The sequence below is a fragment of the Onychostoma macrolepis genome, chromosome 06, assembly GCF_012432095.1.
Source record: "Onychostoma macrolepis isolate SWU-2019 chromosome 06, ASM1243209v1, whole genome shotgun sequence".
Classification (NCBI taxonomy): Eukaryota; Metazoa; Chordata; class Actinopteri; order Cypriniformes; family Cyprinidae; genus Onychostoma; species Onychostoma macrolepis.
In genome coordinates, this window is record NC_081160.1 from 27,029,872 (window position 1) to 27,055,097 (window position 25,226).

Consider the following 25,226-nt stretch of genomic DNA (forward strand, 5'->3'; position numbering starts at 1 on the left):
ATTAGACACATCATATGTGCTGCGAAGTGTAAAAAATGGCTATTTGATTTTACTCATTTTAATAAGCGGTTGCACATATTGTAGCATACATACATACACACAGCCATACACCATATTGTTCAAAAGTTTACAGTCTGTAATGATTTTGCAAGAAGTCCCTTACACTTAAAAAGACTGCATTTATTAAATCAAATATACAGAAAAAACAAAACAAAACAAGGAAAAATATTATTACATTTAAAACAACTGTTTTCTGGTTTATTTTTTGCTTATCTGGTAAAAATATATAATTGAAAAATTTAATATTTGACAAATATTATGTTTAATATAATAATATTATATTATTATATTTAATATAATAATAATATGTGACAAATGTTATTAGAATTTAACATTTTTATATTAATATATATAATAAAAGGTCATTTTATTCTTTGATGAAACGCTGAATTGTCAGCAGTCATTATTCCAGTCTATGCTGATTTGCTGCTCAATAAGCATTTCTTCTTATCAATGTTGAAAACATTTGTGCTGCTTAATATTTTTGTGGAAAGAACTGCATTTATTTGAAATAGAATCTTTTGTAACATTATCAATGCATTTTCTGTCACATCTATTTAATGCATTAATTTGATTTAAAAAAAAAGAATAAATAAAATTAAATAATAAAATTAAAAATTAAATTAAATCTTACTGACCCCAAACTTACTCACTGAACTTCAGCAATGAAAAGTTTCTCTTGACTTCAAAAAATAAAATAAAAAAATAATAAAGATAAAAATAAAGAAATAAAGCTAGAAAGATCTGTAAACACAACTAAAACCCCTATTAATTACCAACAAGTACAGTATTTACAGTACAAACCTTGTAAGCCCCTCATAAGCACTTATTTCTTGGCCGAAGCTTACATAATTAAAATCCTGTGGCCCAGTTTCACAGACAGGGCTTAGACTAAGACAGGATTAGGCCATAGTTCAATTAGGACATTTAAGTAATTTTTATAAACATGCTTAGAAAAAAAAAAAAAAACATTGCTGGGGTGCACCTTGAGACAAAACAAAGGCACTGATATATTTTAAAATCAGTCAGTGCAAGTTTATTTCAGTTGAAACAGCTAAGATTTACATTTTAGTCTAGGACTAGGCTTAAGCCTTGTCTGTGATACCGGGGGGGTATATCTCATCTCCACCTCCATGAGCACAAGGCCTCTGATCAAACTTCTCAAAAAGCAAAATTTTATAAGGCCCAAATGTTTTTTTTTTTCAACTATCTGATGAGACCATCATTTAGATTCATAGGAATTAGCAAGTGGATACTTCAGAGCACATTTATTGTGTTGAGTGACTGCAGGGAATTCCCACCGGAGCAACACTGCAAGTTAGGGTTAAATGACTTCCTCAAGAGCACAATAATAATAAAGCAGAACGTGACATGACTAACACTTGAGACCACATCCACAGTTCAGCAGCTCTGGGATTTGCTCAGCTGCTAAGCCTGTAGTTTATTATGCAGAACTGGGGGAAGATTCTGAGTGAATTTATGCTTTGGGAGGAAGGGACAATCCAGCAAATACACTTGACCTAATTTTGTATTTTATGATCCTGTTGGATTCTTTTATTCATTGTTCATTCTTGTTTAAGTGCCTGGTCTTCAAAGTTCAGCAAATGTGTTGGAGCCAATGTCCTAAAATTATATTTTTAATATATTGATTTGAATAATCATCTTTTTTTTCTTTATGGATTGCAATATATGTTATTTAGCCAACTATCCAAGTTTCTCCTAATGGTGACAGTGGCTGTCAAGCTCTAATAAGGGCAAAACTTACCATAAAGGTAACACATATGACTCTATACTGTAATAATACACATAATGTAAGGAATAGATTGCATTTAAGTTGTATTTTACTCAAACCTGGTTCATTTAAATTTCATTCCGTTTAAATCTGGTCTCGTTTACAGTATGAGTACATTGGTATAATCTGGACACAAACATCTAATTAGAGAAGAAAGGACTGTCTAACAGGCATGTAAACCGACCAACATGGCAAACTTGGCTAAATGCGGTGATAACATCAACCTGATACTTGGTAAACACGACTTTGTTTCCAGACAGATGGGTGACACTCAGACACTGCATAAAGTCAGCCATACAAATTGGAACTAATTGACATTTTTTAGAGTTCAACCTGCAAAGGCGGCTGACATGATCTTTTCTTTTTTGACATTTTAATCATAAGACACAGTAAACTATATAAAGGGAACAAATAAAGCATACTTTCTTCTGGAGAATTCTCTAAGGACCTGCCGCACCAGCTGCCATTTTGATAGATTGAGGCTCGGTGCAAATTGCTTGGCCCGACTATAACTTGACACCTCTGTAACCGTAAACAAAGCCGCTTTTCATCACAGGCTTTTCCCAACACCGAACACATGTACGCCTGCAAATACACATTTGCAAAACCTAATCCGTTATCCTTAAGTGTTTGTGAATCCCTCTTTCAGGCAGGAGGTAGAGTTAGCGCTGCAAAATTAGTCTGAGTCAGGGAATTTAAATAGCTTTAGTGTCTATTTTGCGTGATGACAAGCTACAGGGTTGTTCTTACAGTATTTATGCAGCTTGCCAGAATGTGATATATGAGACCACAGTACACACGGTAAACACACACCCACAGAGTGCCACTATGAGGTGCTGTTCCACAGAAATCAACCTGATTTCAACTGTTTGTTGAAATTTCTTTGTTTAGCTCCAACATGTCCAAATGGATTTGAAATGGAATCTGAGTAGCAATGTGCATAAAGTCAGACTACATTTGTAAAAAGATAAGCCAATGATGAGCCAACTCAAATGTTACTTCAGTGCACTCAATTTAAATGAAAAATTCATATTTATATGAAAAAAAAGAATATACTTTTAACAAAGTACATTTGTTTGTACATAACACAATCTGTGCTATAATGGTGTAAACTATCAGCAAATAAAACATGATTACGTAGGCCTAGCATCTGCAAGGATCAAATGTAAAGACTGCAAATATTAATTATATGCAAAACATGTGCATACAGTGGGGTCCAAAAGTCTGAGACCACATTCAAAGTCTATAGCCATGGAAATTTTGAAAGACCGCGGTGTGAATGAACAAATAATAGGCTACTTCAGTAAATATTTAAGATACTGCCTCCTGAAAATGCTGAGTTAAAAGAGCTTGTGTAGAATAATTAATGCAGTATTAATAAATTATTACATACCTCTGTGGAATAATTGATTCTGATTAGTCAGTCACAACATTCTCTGGTTATATAAGCCAAACTATATATTTGACTGTTGTCCCTGGCAACCACTTTCCTACATTGTTTCATGTTTCATAGCATGCTATGATCGCTTTCTTCTTACATATAAAATTAATTTATACTCGCATCAATATTTCATGTTTTCATTTTATTTATTTATTCAGTAGCTGTGTAATGATCAGGATAATGTACAGTTCAGGATGACGATAATATTCATATTTCGCTATTAAAGCAGTACTATAAATATTACAATTATATACATACATATACACACACACACACATTATATTAAATAATAATAATAATAATACATATAAAATATACATTTAATAAATAAATTGTAGTAATATTAGTATAATTTAAATAAATAATGCTTATGAAAGTTACTAAGGAAGAATCTTCTTCGGCTAACAAGCTACAATATTCATACACACACACACACACACACACACACACACACACACACACACACGTATTGATCTCGGAGAACATGACCTCCTTTGCACATCATCCTGATCCACCCTTCACTGTATGCTCCTTCCATCAGTTTCTAAGCACTGTCAGAGAGATGGAGTAGCATTCCAATCAAGTCCCTGTTTTATGTGCTGTATTCGAGACAGACCTAAATAAGCCTAACATGGCCTATAATTTATGTCTGGTAGCTACGCCGTTATACATCACAGAGTCAAAGCATCGGTGCTTTTCTTTATAGCACCTGTCTTCCTCTGCGCTGTTGCCACTGATGGCAGATACATCTCACATTTAATAATGGGCCTTCTGAAATGCACATTATGATAGAGGGATGCCTGCTGTAAAAAAAAAAAAAAACCCCATAAAAAACAATGTTTCAGTCAAATGTAATTTCTTTTCATTTCCACCGTGCCTTTGTGTCAGGTTGTCTCCTTATCTTCAAGACTAAGTGCCTTCTGAAGGAAATTTTAAATGCACAAAAGAGAATATTTTATTTTTCATTTAGGCATGAGAACACTCCTCTTGTGTTTTTGACTAAGTATATTAATAAAAATAAATACAATAGCATACTAGCACATTGAGAGACGAAGCAACATGGTTATTTTAAATACTGCATGTTTCAGTTTGTTTTTGTTTTTATATAAAAGCATTTATTAAATTAAAAAGCATTACAGTTGAGTCTACTTATTAAGATTAGGGTTCGTCTATTATTGTCATTATTATGCTTGTATAAGTATTATTGTTTGTTATATTTTTCTTCTTGCAGACAAAAACAAAAAAAGCCAAGATTGAGCTACAGACCTGAATATTCACTCAAAATCTGTGCTTTATAGAAGAGAGCTGCGCTATCACTTTTCTAAGCAATCCGACTTTTGGTTTTTGCTTGACGGCGGAAAAACAGTACCATAGTCACCACCAAGCAATGCCCTAGCAACCACCTATAACAACCTAGCAAACGTATTGCAGTGTGCTCAAGCCACATCTCACATAAACATCTGACGCTTTGCCAAAATTGCAGAGATGATGTTTCAGAAAACAATGAGTTTTGAAAAATTTCTTTATTAGAAATTATTTATGTATAAAAATTAACATGCTTCACATACCTCATATGTCTTATTTTACAAATACTTTAATTCAGGCACTGTTTCTGACGTTTTTTTTTCTCTTTTAGGATGAAAAGCAAACATTAGCAATCAGGAACACACATTAAGTTGCCATTTATCACGGTCAACATAGACATTTTATTCTGCAGCACAAACAGTGCAAAAAACAAAGAAGAGAGGAGAAATCATAAGAACTGAATCTTAAATTCACAAACACCTAAAGAGACAAATCAGCTTGTCTCTCTCTATCACCTGACATTTCCAGATATGAATACAGGATCCTGTCATCTACTCCATCATGCGAGCTTCTCGGAATCATCGGTTTACTTGAGATTGGTGATTTTTTTCCAATTTCCACAGAAGAGTCTTGGATAGCTGTATTTGTATGAAAGTGACTTACTTGCGCCGCCCCAGTCCAGTGGACGTTGGTTCCGATATCTCGAGCGTTCGACGAACGTCACACCATTTCTAAATTGTGATTTCAGATTTGCACAGGTGACTGTGACAGCTATAGCACATTTTGACAACAGGGCAAATTTGAGTTCCTCAAAAGTGTGTACTTATGCACAAGCAAACATTACTCCAAAGAGCACTTCGTACATCTTCAACAGTTTCACAAGGCCCATGGTGAGGTAACAATACAGCAACATAGTTCAACAGCATTCCAGAAGGTTCTTTTTTTTTTGAAAAAGGGAAAAGAAATAAAGAAAGAAAAAACAACACAGCACAGGATGTCAAAACCAGCATGCTTAACATCTGTAAACAATGATCACTGTCTTTGCTGTTGTCATCACCAAGGAGAAAACAAGAGGAAAAAGCTCCAAATGATTTTTTTTTTAATACTTTTTTTTTTTTTTTAAAGCCACCACATAGTGTTAGCGTCAATGAAACAGCGGACACTGACATGTTGTCCTTAATTAGTGTGTATCACTTTAACAATGACATCTGGAATAGATAGAGCAAGCTGTAATGGAATAGTCTGGGTGACAGACCGTCATTCCGACACACCGTCTCAACAGTCTCGGCCTCCCCAGATGCTCCCTGTGTGACTTCACATAAGCTTCATTAATGGAAACATGTCTGTGGGGGTCTTCCAACCATCCGCTATCTCACTTCCATAAGTGACATAACGTGAGAGTGATTTATCTTGAAATGCTGTCTTCCAGGGGTCACTTCTGGGATTTGGTAGTGGCCTTTTATCACTTACCTAGATTGCGTGGTTGCTGTAGCTGATGTACGTTTGTTTAGGGCTGAGTCCTGCAAGGGAAGAGAGAATGTGATAAAAAAAATAGAGTCTCAGAAGTGCTTAAAGGAAATGAAAATTTGCTGAAAATATGAAAGCTGAAAGTTGGTTTCTTCATTGGAAGAAATGAAAACAGTAAATCCTTTGCAGTGAATGGGTGCCGTCAGAATGAAGAGTCCAAACAGGGGATAAAAACAAATCCACAAAATCCACAAAAAATCCACATGACTCCAGTCAATCCAGTTATCAATGTCTTGTGAAATGAAAAGATGCATGTTTGTAACTTTAAACGGTCGCTTCTGGCCAAAATACGAGTCCATAATCCATAAAACACGTTTTCTAGTGAAAAAGTCCATCCCTGTTGTCCTCTTACATCAAAATCCACTGGCATATTTCTTTAAAGTTGTTTTGGACAGTTTCACTTGTAAATTGTGCTTGATCTGTGCTTACTTCTCTCCTGACTTCTCTGATGACTTTTTCACCGGAGAAAGCAATATTACGGATAGAAGACTCATTTGAAGGTAAAAACTCGAGTAATGATGGATTTGTTTCTTACAAACATGCAACTTTTTAATCAAGTGGATTACTTGTGATGTTTTTTATTAGCTGTTTTGACTCTCATCTCGTGACGGCACCCATTCACTGCAGAAGATCCATTGGTGAGCAAGTGATGTAATGTTAAATTTCTCCAAATCTGTTACGATAAACAAACAAACTCACTTAGATCTTGGATGGCCTGTGCGTAAATACATTTTCAGCAAATTTTCATGACTAGGTGAAATATTCCTTTAAATATAAAAGCTGTTGCTTTATTAGCATTTTTTGACGTGAAACTCATGAGGTAATTCAGCAGATACGCGCTCACAGGGATCTTTATCAAAAGCAGAGTGCTTTGACGCAGTACCTCATGTTTCATTTCTCATCAGGTCCTTTTCCAATGTGACTACGACTTCTTTGATATTGCTATTAATTTGCCAGGAGTCAAGTAGTGTGTCTTGTTTGATACCAGACTCTGTCTTTCTTGATATCAAAGTATGGATTGCGTGACTGAGACTGTTGTCACCTTTTGCACACGAGGACAGTTTAATACCTTCAAAAACATGCAAGTTACCTGCAAACAGTGACAAGTCTGCTATTAAAGCATTCCTTCAACAAAAACCCATAATCAGCAGCCTAATCCTGTCATTCGGCATCCATCTTGCAATAGCCGTGTAGTGCAAACAATCAGCAAAGGTTGCATGAGTGACACTGCCTTCATAATAACCTTGCCAAAGAAGAAGGGTCAATGGAAAATCCAAGCTCATTGCATCGTTATATGGAGATCAAGAGGTTACCTCATGCAATCATGCAGAGCCGTTGGAATAAGGAAGGTGAGGTGATATTTGACCCAACACTACTGGTCTGGACTCTCCCTCGGCGAATGGAGCACTGACCCATAGGTACAGTCGGATAAATAGCTCCATTTCAGCGTAGAGGGAGGGACGTTGTAACAAAAAGCAAATTTAAATGATTCTTTCTCTATATAAAATATCATTGGAGGTACTTGATTTTTATCTAGCATAGGTTTATACTGTTCTATTTGAGTCTGCTATCCCAATTTGTGTTTGTGTTTATGCAATCTAGGCCATGCACTGCTCTGAAAGTTTTCATACCTACTCTCTGTTGGTTGAAAAATGCATAAAAACAAATGTGTTGCTATCTTTAGTTCTTCCCCCAGTATAGAGTTTCTCACCTACAAAGCCCTGTGCAAACAAGTGATTTGCAACAACAATGTGGCATGCATGTTTTTTCTGTCTTTAGCAGTTCTAACAAATGTCAGCGCAATGCATTGTCTATTATAAGCTAATTGATATGCACAGTTTAAGCATTAAAGCTAAATGGAACATGATTGAGTTTAACAATTAGGTCCAACAGTAAGCCAAGCAATAACCAATAATTAAAGTCTTTACCTGTCTTCATTGTTTAGTTATCATCAACATATCCTGAAACACAGGTTGAGCGGTTACATATATTAGTCAGGCTTTGTTTACAATAATTTAGTAGCATTTTAATGCATCTGTATCAAACAGAATAACTGAAAAATGACAGTAACGGATATCTGCTTTTTAACTTCATGATTTTGCACTACAACATTTAAATGAATCACACTGCAAAGTATAACGTGTTTGACATCATATGGCCATGAAGAGGAAAAAGAAATTGTGCCTTGTACACTAAAATGTTTTTTTTTTTTTTTCTTCGTGGTATGCATACTTTTGATGGATTTCACAGTGCGTATCAATCAATGCTGAATCCAAATGATTATTTTAAATTGCTTTTCAACCCCCCGAGTGCTCTCTTTAAAAGAAAAGTATCAGCTGTATGTGCATTATGTTCATTTAACCCCTTAACTGTCACCGTCCACCCTGTGGGACGCCTACATTTACTTCTCTATTTTACAATTAAATCCTAATCTAATCATGACAAACTATATATCGTTGGAAAGGTCTAAGACTCCTAAATAGGTATTTTACCACTTATTTTGTTAAAAAGTTATGTAGGAAAAGTAATAGATTAATTTATGACAAGAGTGCACCTGAAAAATCTACATCATAACAGGAGTTCTGACCTTTGTCACAGAAAGTCTTCTTAGTTGCCTTTTTCTCTATCACGCTTTAGAAATCATAAGAAATTATATATCAGTTGAAAACTTAAAATCTCAAAATTCATCCTTTGAAACCCATTTTAAAATCACACATTGCATTACCATGGAAATGGTACATCAAACTCATGTTACAAAATGTTTTCATTCATGAATTATAAAAATTTAAGTTTGGATAGTGCACTATAATGTCTCTGTTCAAAACTGTGAGTGACAGTTAAGGGGTTAAAGTGTTGCATTCAACATTTTACAGTGATTTAAGCATTTTCTTTATTGGTTGCGTCACATTGAAGTACCTCAACCTTGAAGATGTAGTTTATATTCATAACCTGAATAATGATCCCTTTACTGTAGGGTTACATTTTTTTTTTTTTGATTTTTTTTTAATCCAGAAAATGTAGTCGTTATTTTAATGATTCACAGGCAGAGCACAATTGTGAGGTAATTGTGTCCTCATCAGGGCAATTGTTTTCCATCTGTGTAAATTGGGATCGTCTGCGATGCAGGGACAGGATACTTATGCAAAAAGATAATTTCAGCATTTTATATCTGCTTGGAAGTTTCCTAACAAAGTTATATTAAATAAATATGAGCTAGAGTTTTAAAATAAAAATGTCATTAAGAAGTAGATTTCAATGTAGGATTTTAAAAGGCTGTGAATGCGTTTGCAAGGTGCGGTAACATGCTACTGGAAATATTAATCATGCTAAATAATTTAAGGATAAAAGCCATATACCAATATATTAGCTTCAATGCAGTCTTATTTAAAACAAAATGCTGTACAATATTACTGGTAGCACTTTACAGTTAGGTCTTATTTGGTAACACCATTAACAATCCAAACATTCATTAGCATGAACAATATATTTTTAAAGCATATTAAAATTTGTTAATTTTAGTTAATGCAGTGCATTAACTAATGTTAACAGATGCAACATTTGATTTTAGGAATGTATAAATAAATGTAAAAATAACACTATTTGAAGATTAATAAATGCTTTAGAGGTATTGTTCATTATAAGTTCATGTTAACTAATGCAGTTAACTAATGTTAAGAAATGAAACCTTATTGTAAAGTGTTACCATATTATTTTGTATACATCCTCAGTTTTTTTTATGCTACAAGCTAATTTATGCATCACACTATTATAAAACAACCTATAGGCTTAATTCACTTTTGGGGGAAATCATCCAAGAAATGAGCGTACTTATAGTTGTCTCTGTGTAAATAGGAGCTGAAATAGGAGAAAACAACATAATAAACTAAGTAAAAAAAAAAAAAAGCTGCTACTTAGACTGAGCTGTAGATACTGTTTAAATAGCAACAAAATGCATCTTTACACTAAGTGCAAATAATGATTGATATCTAAGCAATGCTCAGAGCTATAGTTAAAACTGTCTTTGGCACTCAGTGAACTGTAAACAAACTTTGCATAAAAAAATGACACACTCTAACTTTATCTTAAGACACAGTACATTCTGAAATCTGCTAGAAAAAATATATATACAGTATACACACACACACACTATTTAAATTAGGAAAAAACAAGCCTATCCCACCTGAAATGCTCTGGGATGTTAGATAGTCCTTGAAAAACAGCTTAAAGTTATACCCACTGTATTTGAATGATGGGTTGGGTGTTATGCATGTTCTATTATGTTTAAATAATAATGATACTGCACATATTAAAACTATGAACATATGTATCCCTGACATTAAAAGTACTGCCATTGCACACGTGTGTCTAAACAAATGATTTTAGGCACAAAATGGATAGCTGAGCTTTGGCTAACTGCAGAGACGGATAAATGAACAAGCATAATTTGGTGCTGAAATAAGTTTCTTATGCATTTCAAAGCAACATTATGAACTCCTTTTTATGCATGAGCGCATTCAGCTCAGCTCAGCTATCATTACATGCACACAGCGACTAACACCAACACGCTCTTAAAAGGACAGTACTCTTCAAACGCATCCTAGGATTTTGTTTTTTGCATTTTTCATGAGTACTGTTTATTTATTTTAATGAAACAACTGAGCAGTTAAAGCTAAAAATCTAGCAATATGATGCAAGAGGCCAAATCCAGGTTAACAGAATGCAGTCTACAGTGTTAAAATCTCCATCTTTATATTGATCAGCTCTGTAGTGTGTGAACACCTATTGCAAACACAGATTTATATGTTTCTGTGTTATAATTGAACCTGTTGGGGCCCATTTGGCCTTAAGGCCCATTGAACTTGGATATGCAGAGGTACTTTCTCGCTGGCTCAATCTGCCCTGAAATTAAATGACCTTGCACAGAAATTGTCAGGAGGCATTAAAAATGTAATTGTCATTAAAAGGTAGCCTGAAGGAATATGCTGCATACATTAAATAATCCTAACAAAAAAATACTTTAAGCCTCCTTTTAGATGTGTATCGCCTAACAGACAGAAACAATAAAGTATGCTGCATGATATCTTCACAATTTTGCTTTGTTTAGCCACAATATTAAAAAATTATCAAAATATATTTCTGATAATAAATTGACTCATTGGATCAAGGTGTCTAAAAATGACAATTTATTATATAATAACATTAAAGGGATAGTTCACCCAAAAATGAACATTTTTGCCATCGTTTACTCACCTCATGTTGTTCCAAACCGGTATGAATGTTGATAGCCAAGCAGTTGCTGGTTGCCATTAACTTTGACGGTATTTTTTTCCCCATACTATGAAAGTCAATGACCACCAGCAACTGTCTAGTTACCAGCATTCTTCAAAATAAGACAAACTCATACAGGTTTGGAACAAATTTTCATCCCGTTAAGGATTCAATGCACAGTAAATTATTTTTTCAAAGTTGTAAATAAAGATAATTGAGTATGTTTTAGTTTTATTACCTCAAAACTTAATGTTCAATGCTGTTTCTTTGTAACTGTGAAATTTACTACCATTCCTGATGGAAAATTGACTGAAAGCATTTATTTTCCAGTGGAAAAAAACCAACAACAACAACTCTCTAACCAAGGCAACTATTGCACTTTTGAAATCAACAAGCCATTCATCAGTACGGCTGTATGGTGGTCATGCACGATTATGATGTCAAGAGACTATTTCAAGGAAACCTACATTGATCTTTTGAGTCACACAAATCCTGACAGCTGATGTAAAGCAGACTCATATTATTATTGATTATATTTACAATTCATCCAAGAGCAAAACTCTTTTCCTTAAAGGACACATGAGAAAACCTATTGATGTTCATATAACGTAACTATGAGTTTGATCAACTGACCTTGTCATTCTCATCCTCTTATCCTCATTCTTTGGCAAGTTTCTATGATCTTTGTAGGCAACATCACACACGCATTACAATTTGATCTTGTTTATATGCATCACTAAACTCTATACATGTTCTGCATTGCAATGACATCAAAGATGGACTGTTACTTTGGATTCCTAAAGTGTCTTTTATATCAGTGATAAAACTGTTTGCCAAGTACTGACTTTTGTAGATGCACTAATGGAGTGCATCTCGCTATGACTGTGAATAATATGTCACATATATGCGCTGACAGTATTATAATAGCTACATCAAACATGTCTTGTCCATATCTTGATTGGTTCAAGATCTTTTTTTACTACCGGTAGGTGAGATGACAAGAAGTGTGACTTCAGAAGTGTGACTTTAGGTGCTTCAGAGAAGACAGAGTGAACAATGTCACATATGTGGTAAATGTGAGACTGCGAAGCCTTACTAGTCACCTGATTGTGAAAAAGCCTTAAAAATTGTGAAAAAGCAATGGGTGGGAAATGTGTCATATTGCTTTGTTAATGACTTGTCACCTTAACAGAACGCACTGTTGCACAGGTACAGTGTTTTTTTCATGAGTTGCATCCTGCATGAATAATTACATTTAAAGTATAATATTGCCTAGTGCAAAAGCCCAAAATGATTATGTTATAGAATATTTATGCAGGATTAGACCCGGAACACAAAACTAACTGAAACAGCTCTTTAATGTATTTTTAAAAATAAAATATGAATAATTAATATTAAAATAAAATGATTTGAATTTATTTTAGTGTGATTTATTCTGCCTTCAAGTGCACCTGAGAATGTTTCTACAAATATGGAAATACCCAAAATTAAATTAGACACTAATGTTCAAATGTTTTGGGTCACCAAGATGTTTTTAATGTATCTGAAAGAAGTCTCTTATTTTCAACAAGGCTGCGTTTATTTGATCAATAAATAAATAAACAAATGAATCAAATTTAAAAAAAATAATATTACAATTAAAAAATGTTTTCTGTTGTAATATATTTTGAAATATTTTGTATTCCTATAACGCAAAGCTGAATTTTCAAGTGTCACACGATACTTCAGAAATCATTCTAATACGTTGATTTGCTAATATGCCAAAAAACCCCTCAAAAGAACAGCATTTATTTGAAAAAATTTACAATTTTAAATGTATAGTCAATTTTGATCAATTTAATGCTTTATTGCTTAATAAATGTATTTCTTTCAAAACATATTTCTTGTGAACTTTTGAACAATTTTTTTAAATTTTATACAGTGAATATATCTTATATAGTTTTTATACAGCATTTATGTTTTATTTATGCATATTATTTAGATTAATATTATTGCACTGTAATTTAAACATAAAAAAAAAAAAAAAAAAAAACTACTACTGCTAGCTACTCCCCGCCATCTTTCACATGGTTTTTAACATTCACAATTCAGATAAGACTGAGAATATGTTTCTTTCTGGTACTTTTCTGGTCAGTCATGTGCACAAAGTCATGATATAATGTATTCAACTCTACTTGAAACCTATGTTATTGTAGCACACCCATGCTAATAATATAATGATAATTGCTGCATATAACATGCACAGAGAGATGAGTCCTTGCTCGACTAGAAATACAATTAGGAGCTACATAATAATTCAAAGTCATGTAATTCACTTAGAAGTAATTGTAACACTTTATAGCACCATTTCTATCACATTACGCTACATTAAGACACTTAACAGACACTTTTACTTAATGCAATTTAAGTCTTAAAGGAGGATCACAAATCAATTAGAATCAACAAGGAGATCCTGTTTCCCCTTTAATGCATTCATGAAATGTTAGACATCCCTGAGCCACAGAGAAGTTATTTGTTAGCTTGCACTTGCTTTACATGCAAAAAGCTGCTTGTGTTAAATAACTCCAGTAAGATCTTTCAAAAGGGCACATGCTAATGTAGTCGCTGACTCTAATACCTCATTTACAAAAGCACATATTTCCACTGCAGTGAATTCAAAGTGTTGCTATAGAGAGCTACTGAATATGTACAAGAGGAAGTGAGCAGATGAAATTCACACTTAGTTTGGTAGCAGTCTGGTACGGTCATGCAACCAGTGGTAAATATTTGCTGAAAACACTGTGTGCTAACTAGCCATGCTTAATTGGGCGAATTTTCATCTATGTAGCAACCTTCATTACACAAATTTAATTCTGTTGTCAAAACATTTATCTGGATGTCTCCCTTAATTCAAAGCTATTAGCTATTAAGACCTACAATATGATTTACTGGGTATTGCTACATTGCAAAATGAATATAAAATGCTACATAATGAAAGCAGAGTGGATGTGCGTTGCTCTGAATGCCAAATGCAATGTAATGGAAGTAGATAATTTATGCCTTCCTAGTATAACATGATACTTTGAATTGGTTTAGCGTGATAGTTTATTCTAGAACAAGTGAATGTACAGATATATCTTGGGAAATGTCATATTAAATTCACATCATTATGAATTTTAATATTATTTTGTGCATATCTCTGCCTGGACTCTGCCTTTTTCTGGTGGATTTTTTATGTGTGCATCCGCACATGCTTTATCAGCTTGCATGGAACAACATTTCTCACATCAAAGGGGTCAAGGTATTGTTGGTTAGCATGACCCTGTTAGCCCCTGATAGTAGATGTGAAACCATCTGCCTGCAAATAAACAAGTTTCTTCACTGACAACAATTCAATATGATCTGTGTATTCTGGGGGAAAACCGTTTTTGTAAACAACATATGAAGCACAAATATTATAGTAGACCAGCGGTTCTCAATTACCAGCTCGTTAGAAGTGAACTCCGTGCATGAACTGTGTTCCGATTGACATGATCCCTACACAGTGTTCATTGCTTCCTACTCCCTGAGCAAGGGAAATCCACTGAAGTTTACTTCTTCGGAACATTCATTCACGGATTTGCGCTGCGCCGCTGCCTGCAGAGTCTTCACATATAGACAAAACTTACTAGAGTGTGACAAAGATGCATATGTAATTAAATACAATTTAAATTCACGTCTTGTACACCTTAATGACCTTTAAATGGAACATATACGATCGCTTCGATCTGGAATCATGGCGGAATACCCTGTGATGTTCACTTCGCAGGGCACTTACGTTTGAATAGAACAAACGTCTGAAGCGATAAGAGATACACACAAAATGCGCGAGGACTGGAATTGAGAACCGCTGTAGTAGACAGTGATGCACCGAAAATGCAGCAACAAAAATTTGACTGAAACAGCAATTTTTGCTTTTGGCTGAAAAAGTTTTGAAAGGCCGATTCGGACAAACTGTTGACTTGTATCAATTATGATATGGATTATTAAATCTCAAGATCGATCTTTTATTTTATGCTGTTTTCTGTTGGTACGTGAACCTCACTAAACATTATTTGTAGAAGCATCTGCCATCCAAATAATCGCAACAGCCTTGCACTTTTGCTTTAAATATAAAACGCTGTCAGCTTTCAAATTTTATCCAAAAAACAAACAATATTTGTTGTTTGACACTCCCAAGCATGAATGAACATCAGAAGGTCTGTTGAAAGAAACAGTACTACTTCCAGAAATGTATCATGTCTCAAGTAATCGCTCAAGCAGTGTGAGGAAGTCAATAAATCAGCTTGTAAACAATGTCAAGTAATGTTGTATTTATCTCAGGAAAGCCCTTCAATGTCCATAAACTCATTAGTCAGCTACAACAATCGAGCACTATATGCTAATATATTACTTATTCATAATATTTTACTTAATCTGTTTGAATGTTTGAATGAAAACAAGTTACTATTACAGCCACCATTTAAATATTTATAGCTAGAGTACAAATTTAATTCCGTTTGTGAAACAAAAAGACAAAAAATAAAGTGCAATTTAAATGTTTATATAATTTTGGTTTAGTTTTTTGGCTCAGCGACAACTTTAATTTCATTCATTTAAATTTTGGTCAAATTAAACCTTTAATTTACTGGTGTTAAATTCATTTCAGTGAATTGCTAATAGTAGATGTCTTACTATGTCTATTAAAAGGGTGAAATGGATTTATATTTGCATTTTATTTCCCCCCCGTCTGCTGCATTTGACATCACATCACAAATTAAGGCAATGAAATGTTAATGCTAGAGGCTATTTGAAAAAAATAGTAGACTAAAAGGGAGTCTGGGGTATCAAGGCACAATTGATGATGTCTTAAAACTGCTGCTTTTAGTCTGTGATTTACTAAATTTTTTGCATATAAAACACATGAAAATCAGATGGCACATGCAAAAAAAAAAAAAAAATCTGATGTGTCTACTGAGGATTCTGTATTCCAGATATAGCACCAGAAAATAGCGCCTCTTGTCAGTTTTCGCAGGTTTCTCTTAATGAATATGTCATTTGGGGCGTGCAAAATAAAGGGCAACGTCAATGCAAATGAATTAAATAGTTCTTGCAAAGTGATTTATCACCTCTGAAAACTTCAGAAAAGGTGTGCAAATGAATACCAAATTAGATTAAGAGCACAAAATCATATTTGAATTTAACATATGTTGTCATATTCAAACTTAAAACATATAAAACACTTAGCTGCAACTAAGAGTATATAAAAATGTAAACTTTTTTGGACCATCGAAACAAAACTTAATTTGAAAACCTAAATACACAAAATGAAACAAGTGCATGTGTGGCCATTTGTGTTATTCTTACCCTTAGTATACCCTTAATGCTTACAGACAATTTGATAGACTGCACAAGCCAATTAGTACATTTTATTTGGGATCTTGGTAAGCCAGGGCCTTAATGAATAATATAATTATGCGAACAAAGACTCAGCCTTTCGTTTCTCTTTCAAGACGACTTCAGGTTTGCATCTGTTCTAGAATGCGAGTTATTTCTGCTGAGGCAGCAGGGTTTTATTTACTGTTGTATTACAAAGCTTGTTTATCAGCTGCTGTGTTTTATTGATATTTAAATTAGCAGGAGATGGGTTTCAGTAAGGACTGTTGTACCGATTCAACTGATTTGCCTTTTAAAAACCACACTGCCTAGCCCATATCTGATGCCAAATGGTTAGATTCTAACATAATGAATCCAAAACAACCTTTCGCAATGTGAGCCAGACGATTAGCGGTTTGTCTTGTTATGATCATCACACAGACGCCATTAAATGTCTTCATTGCATTATAAAAAAGAAAGTTATATTGGTTTGGAATGATCACGGAGTAAATAATAACAGATTTGTTGATTCTGGGTGAATTCAGCCTTTAAAACAAAGAGAAATCTAAAGCAACCGCATCCAGACTGCTGAAGCACGAATTTGCAACCCTCTCCAAATTTGGATCCGTTTAAGCGAGCAAAGGAATGATGATGAATTACATTTTTAAAGATTACAATAACAAGTTTATTGCAGTATAAAAATCAGTGTCAGTAACAATAAAGTGTTTATCCTCAAACCCGCTCACCCTGAGTTTCCAGGTTCTCGCACAGCTCTGACTTGGCTTCTCCGTTGGGCCTCAGGCTGGCCTTGGGGTTGAACTTGTTAGACATGGTGGCGGCAGTGACCACAGCTTTCAGGCTGCGAGTGCTGCGTTTGGCCACATTCTGCTCTGGGTGGAAGAGCACCACATAGACCTTCGGCATGTAGAGCATCCCCAGAGACACAGACGCGCTCAGACTCACCGAGATGGTCAGCGTGGTCGTTTGTATGTACATCTGCGAAACAAAATGAAACACAGCACATGAAAATTAGAAATCACTGAAAACAAAGCCATTACTACACGCCATACTGGGTCGTAATTGGTCAATCATGGCTTTCTGTGGCCAAATATTTTTGTATACTGAAACTGTATATTTTGCTGTTGCCCTGGGCAACCAATACACGGCAGCGTGCTAGTTTTATATCACACCGCAGTCTATTTCTTCCCTCATAATCAAATAATTTTCACTGAAATCAATATTTAAGTCCATTTATTTACTTATTTGATGGGCAAGGAATAATGTCAGGGATAATGTAGGTCATTATTACAAACTAAAGCCCTTCAGGATGGTACAATAGCCTTGTCGGGGGTGTATTATACAATAATGAAAATTTGTTCACATGACCTGGGACCTTCATCTCAAGAGGGCTTGTTGACACAATAAACCCCTGATCTAACTGACACACTCAATATGTCAAATCTCAACAGAGAGTCATAACCTCATGACTCAACATGCCCAAAGCACCAAGCACCATCACCACATTCGAATATGCGTAATTCTCTGCTACAAAATATGCAAATGACTAAATGTCAGAATACACAGTATTCATGATATAACAGGCAGATGACGGACAGGATTTGCTAAGATTATGAAGTGTCCAAACCAAGGTTATTACAGTTAACTAAAACTAAAACCATAAAAAAAAAAGAATTTTCATTTTTTTCTCAGAAATCTTATTTCAGCTATAGTTTCTAAGGGAAACTATAATAGTATATCAATGATAATGAAATAACACTGATGCAACCAACTGGCTCTTCTCTCTTTATGCCCACACTTCAAATGAAAAACTACAAGATGAATGCTTGTGGAACTTCATTTGTCATAATAGTTTTTCAGCTTCTACAATTAATGTCACTTTGTTCATGTTTGATGTTTAATACGGTATATAGTGGGCTCCAAAAGGAAAATGAATAGAAAAACATAGTTTTGGATTTAACTATTTAAATTTTTTTAAAACGTTTTTATGTTGTGAAAATATCATTCAAAATAAGAATTATTGAAAGATAAAGATATATATATATATACTCGTAATACAAAAATGGCATTACATAAACAATAATAATATTATTAAGTCATATAAATAATACAATTCTGAAAAAAAATTAATAAATAAATAATATATGACAAATAATTATAATAATTAAAACCATTTTCATTCTCAGGTTTTTGGACTCCATCCACTGTATATAACGAGCAGCTGTGAGCATGATTATCCGGCATGATGCCACAGAAAGAGAAACCAAACGACTGATAAAACTGTCATTTTTCTTGGCTAGTTAGCACAGAAACTGGGATTAACATGCAAGTGATTGCTTTCATCGCTTGACGCTTTGTCACGTCGTGCCCGGGTGGGACACGGTGTAAGGCATTATTACCTAAATAATGAGAGGGTAATCATGATTATTTTTAACCAACCACTTGGAGGGACTCTGTTTGTGACATGTTTTCAGTGGCACACAAACAGACACACACCCCAGCACTAATGGCTCCAGCCACTCCATGGCACTGCTGCGAACCCCCTGCTGTTGCTTTAGAACGCTGCTGTGTGTTTTGGCTCTGGCGGACGTGACCTCGGCTCTGGCTCCTCTGTGTGCTGTGATTAAGTGTGACTCACTGCTGTGATCTCCATCCAGAGGGACTGACTGGAAAGCAGTTTCAGCACAAGTCGACAGGCAGGGTTAGGACCACATCAGCCGGGCTGGGGCACTTCTCGAAGAAGAGACAGATGGCTACAACCCATCGCTGGCCACTATAGGCAATCCCAAAGTGTGCCATTGAAATATAGTGCAGTATCTTTAAAAACAGGTCCTTATTAGTTAGTCACGGAAACTTAAAAAATAATACTAAAATAACACTGCACGGCATTTGGATAATGTTATATTTTGACTCACAAAATGTCAGACGCCAGTTTACAACCACTTATGATAAACTGACTTTATTAACATTTATACCTTGCCAAGACACTTTAACCAAGAAGGGCATTTGACCATTCATGCTTAGAGTATATTACCACGAGGCACGAGGGCCGATTACAGAGCATCCGTGTATGTAGCATCAGGGGCGCAAATGCACATTTGCAGAGGGGTATGCAAGATCAGTGTTGGTGCCCCCCTGTATTCTAGTTGCCCCTAAAACGAACTCCCGCAGAAAAGTTTATATATAGGCCTATTATTCAATGGCCCCAAAGTTATTCATATTTTTGCACATTTTTTATAAAAAATGAGAACACTGTAAGTAAAATTTACTTTAAAGAATGTCTGCATTTTTTGGTAACACTTTATTTTAAAGTGTCCATAATACAGAGTAATTACCTAATTAAGTACTTAGTAGTAGCCATTGTACTTACATGAAACAAAATGTACTTACCATGTAACTAAGTTTTAAAACAGCATGTACTTACAGTTTGTAATGGTGTAGATGTACTAGGCAGCTACTGTTACACATATGTAACAGACCGAGTCTGTTACACAGCTACTTATGTAACCAAAAGATTGTTACATATGTGTTGCAGACTTTATACAATGTAATTATAAATGTAAGTGCACAGACATAAGCTATTTAAAATAAAGTGTATCAAGATTGTACTTAAGTGTACTTCATGTGTATCTGTACTGTACACCTTATCCGGCTGCACCTTAGTTTGATTTAACCCACCAGTGCACAGCGTAAATACATGTAATATCTTTCTAATTACATTAAAATTACAGAATATTACACAGGCATAAGCTACTTAAAATAAAGTGTATCAAGATTGTACTTATTGTACAAGTAGCTGTGTAACAGACTCGGTCTGTTACATATGTGTAACAGTAGCTGCCTATTACAAATACATAATTACAAACTGTAAGTACAGGCTGTTCCATAACTTAGTTACATGGTAAGTACATTTTATTTCATGTAAGTACAATGGCTACTAAGTACTTAATTAGGTAATTACTCTGTATTAAGACACCTTAAAATAAAGTGTTACCCTTTTTTTTTTTTTTTTTTTTTTTTTACTTATAGAGATAATTCATGGAAAAGTGGCCAAGCTAAGTTGAAGATTTCTGCCAATATTTCACCTGGCAGAAAAACAAATAGTCCTACTATTAAAATGAATGTCATGATTTCCACTATGACCACCAGATGCAGCAGAAGCTCATTTATTGTCTCATTTACCATTTCCACTTTGTAATATGGTTCTTTTCACATGTTTTGCAAATGGATTTATATTTAGACATACAAATAGCATTTAAAAATCTCCTTTTTGTCAAAATTCAGCATTGTTTTGTATTGAATAGTGGTGCAACGGATCACAAAACTCACGGTTCGGATCATTTTGAGTCATGGATCGGATCATTTTTCGGATCAGAAAAAAAAAAAAAAGTTTGCTTTTCATTTATTACTAAAAGCTAACTTTAAGTACTTCTATACCCCAGCAGAAACTACTAGCTTAACTACTAAAGTCAGTAATACAACAAGAACAATTGCACAAATTCCAAGCATAGATGTACAGCCTACAAAATAAAATTATAGGCTATATAAAGACAGTAACAGTAGTATTCAGGTGCAGAAATGTAATCATTAAGTGTAAAACAATACAATAATGCTTACTGCATAAGTTAAATAAATACAGATTAATCTTTGTTAAAGCTGTGGTGTTGTTTGATTAGCAGACAAGACAGAAGTAGGTATTTCTAGACTACTGTCTCTTTAAGACTAAATGCACGGACCTAAATACTGACACACATTCGTTTTTTTTCTTAGTCAGCTGTATACGTTAACATAAGACATGGACATAACCTACTGTGTTTACCAGAATACTTGCTAAAACGGGTATTTTCATATAACTTTGTGAGTATGTATCCATCCGTTGTCTGAAACTCAGTTCGATTCAGATTCGATTTCTCCTTCATCTGAATGGTCTGAAATTGCTTGAATGTGTAAATTGGTAAACACATGCAAATTATAACTTTCAGTCTATACTGGTTGAATTTAACTGTTAATCCGCGAATCACATGCATGCCGAACCGTGGGGACTGGTCCGTAAGGATCATGGATCATGATCTACGATCCGTTGCACCCCTAGTATTGAAGTATGAAGTAGCAAGAGTTTTCAACTCATCGGATCTACTTGAATCACAGATGGCCTATTTTGAATTCAAAACGGCAATTTTCAGTGATGGGTGGCTAGTTTGTATTGTTTACAATCTTATCAGTTTCTCTAAAATGTAAATCAAATGCAAATGTTTTTTTGTTTGTTTGTTTGTTTGTTTTATTGAGCAATTCAGATACTCATAAATGAACTGATATTTGCCTTAGGCAATGGATGTTTTCATAGGGGTGGTCAGTTTGTGGTGGCACAGAAATCGTCATTATTTCAATATAGAAATGTAGCCTATTTGACTAGGTAATTGAGTGAATATGACTATTTTTGTATTATTTTAGTATTACCTCCGGATATTTATTTTAATAAAAGGGCTCACTATAGATTTATTGTTCAGTCAGCTTGGTTCTGGGTCTCAACACCCCAAAAACTTGTCCTCCATCATTGCACAGGCATATTCATGGATGAGACATGCAGATAGTTCAAAGTTTCGTCAACCTTCACCGAATTTTATATAATCAATGAACTCTGAAAAAAACAGTCATTGTTTAACACTATTAGTTGTCAAAATGAATTAATTGCAACAGTTTTGTCAAACCTAAATCGAGCTCTGTACAAAGGAAAATAAAAAAAAAGTTCCCCATCTGCAGTAATGTGAAAAAGGGCACATAAATGCCAGAATGTAAAATGTTTATTTTATACATTTAAATATCATTTCATTTTCGTACTTTACAAATTACAAAGTACAACTGCACTGTGCTCACATTTAGCCTACCTGTGCATTAAATTACAAAAAAATAAAAAATAAAAAAATAAATTACATAGGCTATCATCTTGCGTCTTATTGTGATCTCGAATAGCAGAGTATTTCAGTACATGCATCCGAGAGACTTTTTTAAATGTGATGCATGTATACATGCATGTACAGTTTTGCAGCTTTAATCGCAATTTTGGTAATTTCATGACTTAACTGACGATGTATGCTCGTATAGTTTCTTGTGCGAGTTATTTATGATGAAGTGAGAGCGTGCGTACAGTGAAGAGCATGCGCCGTGAGCACAGTAAAACCTCTGACAGAACAGGAAAGTTTGTTTTACTGACATAACAACATCTCGTCAGACCGCAGTTCACTGTTGTTCTACTGAAGCTCATTTGGCACCTGTACCTTTTCCGTGCTCGTTTGACTCGCGCCTGGTGCTGAGGGCAAGGTGAAGTGCGCGTCTGAAAAATCTCCCGTTTGTTGTGGTCGTGAAGAAATACGGCGGTTCCGCGTCTTAATAAGTTTATAATGAACACATTTTGGAACTCATTAAAAATGCAAAAAAAAAAAAAAAAAACGTTGAATAAAAGTGTTACATTACATTATTTTTAACAACTAAGCTTTTGATTATTTATGACGTTTTATTAAATAGGATTTTCACATAATGATTTCGGCAAAATGCCCTATGCACTGCATATACTGCATACCCCGTTTTTGCGCCACTGCGTAACAAGTAAAGCAGCCACCTGTCAGTCAGACAAGACTTGTTGGATTAATTTTCATGTTTTGAAATCAAACAGAATTACATTTGACTCTGAATTGCTAGAGAGCAATTACACAGCAATCACCAAGAATACCCTAGCAACCACACAAAGAGATACTCCACCCTAAAATTAAAATTTTGTCATTAATCACTTACCCCATGTTGTTCCAAACCTGTAAAAGCTTCATTCGTCTTTGGAACACAATTTAAGATATTTTGGATGAAAACCGGGAGGCTTGTGGCTGTCCCATTGACTGCATAATAAATTGCACTGTCAAGGTCCATAAAAGTATGAAAAGCATCGTCAGAATAGTCCATCTGCCATCAGTGATTCAATCTGAATTTAATGAAGCGACGAGAACACTTTTTCTCTGCAAGGAAAACAAAACAACGACTTTATTCAACAATTTTTCTCCTCTGGTTCAGCGTACAAGAACGTACGCTGCTTGCGTCCAGAGGATATTCTCCAAAATGGCGCTACACTGAACCAGAGGAGATGAATTGTTGAATAAAGTTGTTGTTTTGTTTTCTTCGCGCAGAAAAAGGGTTTTCGTCGATTCATTAAATTCAGATTGAACCACTGATGGCAGATGGACTATTCTGACAATGCTTTTCATACTTTTATGGACCTTGACAGTGCAATTTACTATGCAGTCAATGGGACAGCCACAACATATATGGGGGTAAGTGACTAATGACAAAATTTACATTTTGGGGTGAAGTATCCCTTTAACAATAGCAAAGCAATGCTCTGGCAACCACCCAAAACACCCTACAACTGTCTTGGAGAGTTTAAGCACCACTCAAATTGTCTTCAGTGAAATATAAAGCATAGTTGAGAGAGGACAGGAAATGATGGGATCTAGATATGTTGCTTGTCACCGCTCAATATGTTGGAGGTCTAACCACAAGGCCGTGGCTCAGACAAAAGCTATTGTAAAATACAGTCCCCGGCCACTTAGTCAGCAGAGTCACACTTCCAAATTTAACCAGAAAATCTATTGCAGGGGTCCAACAAATCACCTGAAAGGAAAGCGAGTGGTCCATACATAGTGATTAAACCAGCCTGAAATGATTAGCTTTGGTCTATACATCGAAATCTCTCACTAATCTTGCTGAACCTGAAGTTGCAATTACAGTCACAAATGAGGATTTAATGATGCACACGACACACGATTCATAGCGGTATCTCATCAATGCCTCCGCCTCGGGCTCTGTATGTGCAGACAGCACACCTGCATCTAATGAGGCTTGTGAGAAATACTGAGATGGGAACTAGACAGTGAATCAGGGTTAGTCCTCTGAGACAGTCTCTGTTGTCTCAGCACATACAAAGTGTTCCACTTTTTTGCCCTCGAATTGAAACTGCAAGTTAAAAAAGGCTGCCGTTATTGCACTCCCACATATAAATGGATGACTTGATAAAACGTACACCGGAACGCTATCAACTTTAATAATACAACAACTGATTCTGCCACTTCTTCACCTGCTGCTGCCACATTATCTCTTGGGATAAAGAACAAAAAATGAACTGCCATTTTTTAAAAGGAAGTACGTCTTATGTCAACATCAGAGGCTTTTTAAGAAAGAAGTAGGTCTCGTGTTAATAGCGGTGCTGTGGAAAACACTGTTCAAAGGGATGTGAATGTTTGTCATTCAGATGAACTATGCATTATCCACATTTAAAATCCTTTAATATGCTGCACACCAAAAATGTCATACTGTTGGATTACATGCGGCTTCGGATAAAATAAAATAAAACACAGAAACAATAGGTTTCATTTTTCCAGTATCTTGTCCAATCAAAGC

At 34.9% G+C, this 25,226-nt stretch overlaps 1 protein-coding gene across 2 annotated transcripts in view; it reads right to left on the minus strand.

The window, feature by feature from the left end:
- Window positions 1-4,856: 4,856 nt before the first annotated feature.
- Window positions 4,857-25,226, minus strand: part of grm4 (glutamate receptor, metabotropic 4) — a 172,203-nt gene continuing 151,833 nt past the window's right edge. Inside the window, exons 10-12 of one of the 2 annotated variants that reach the window (XM_058780033.1) lie at window positions 17,513-17,762; window positions 8,054-8,086; window positions 4,857-6,118 (exon numbers count right to left, since the gene is read on the minus strand). In XM_058780033.1, coding sequence (XP_058636016.1) covers window positions 8,067-8,086; window positions 17,513-17,762 — 270 coding nt within the window. In that variant the 3' untranslated portion in view covers window positions 4,857-6,118; window positions 8,054-8,066. The remainder of the gene's footprint in view (window positions 6,119-8,053; window positions 8,087-17,512; window positions 17,763-25,226) is intronic. The other variant, XM_058780032.1, reaches the window with a different exon arrangement.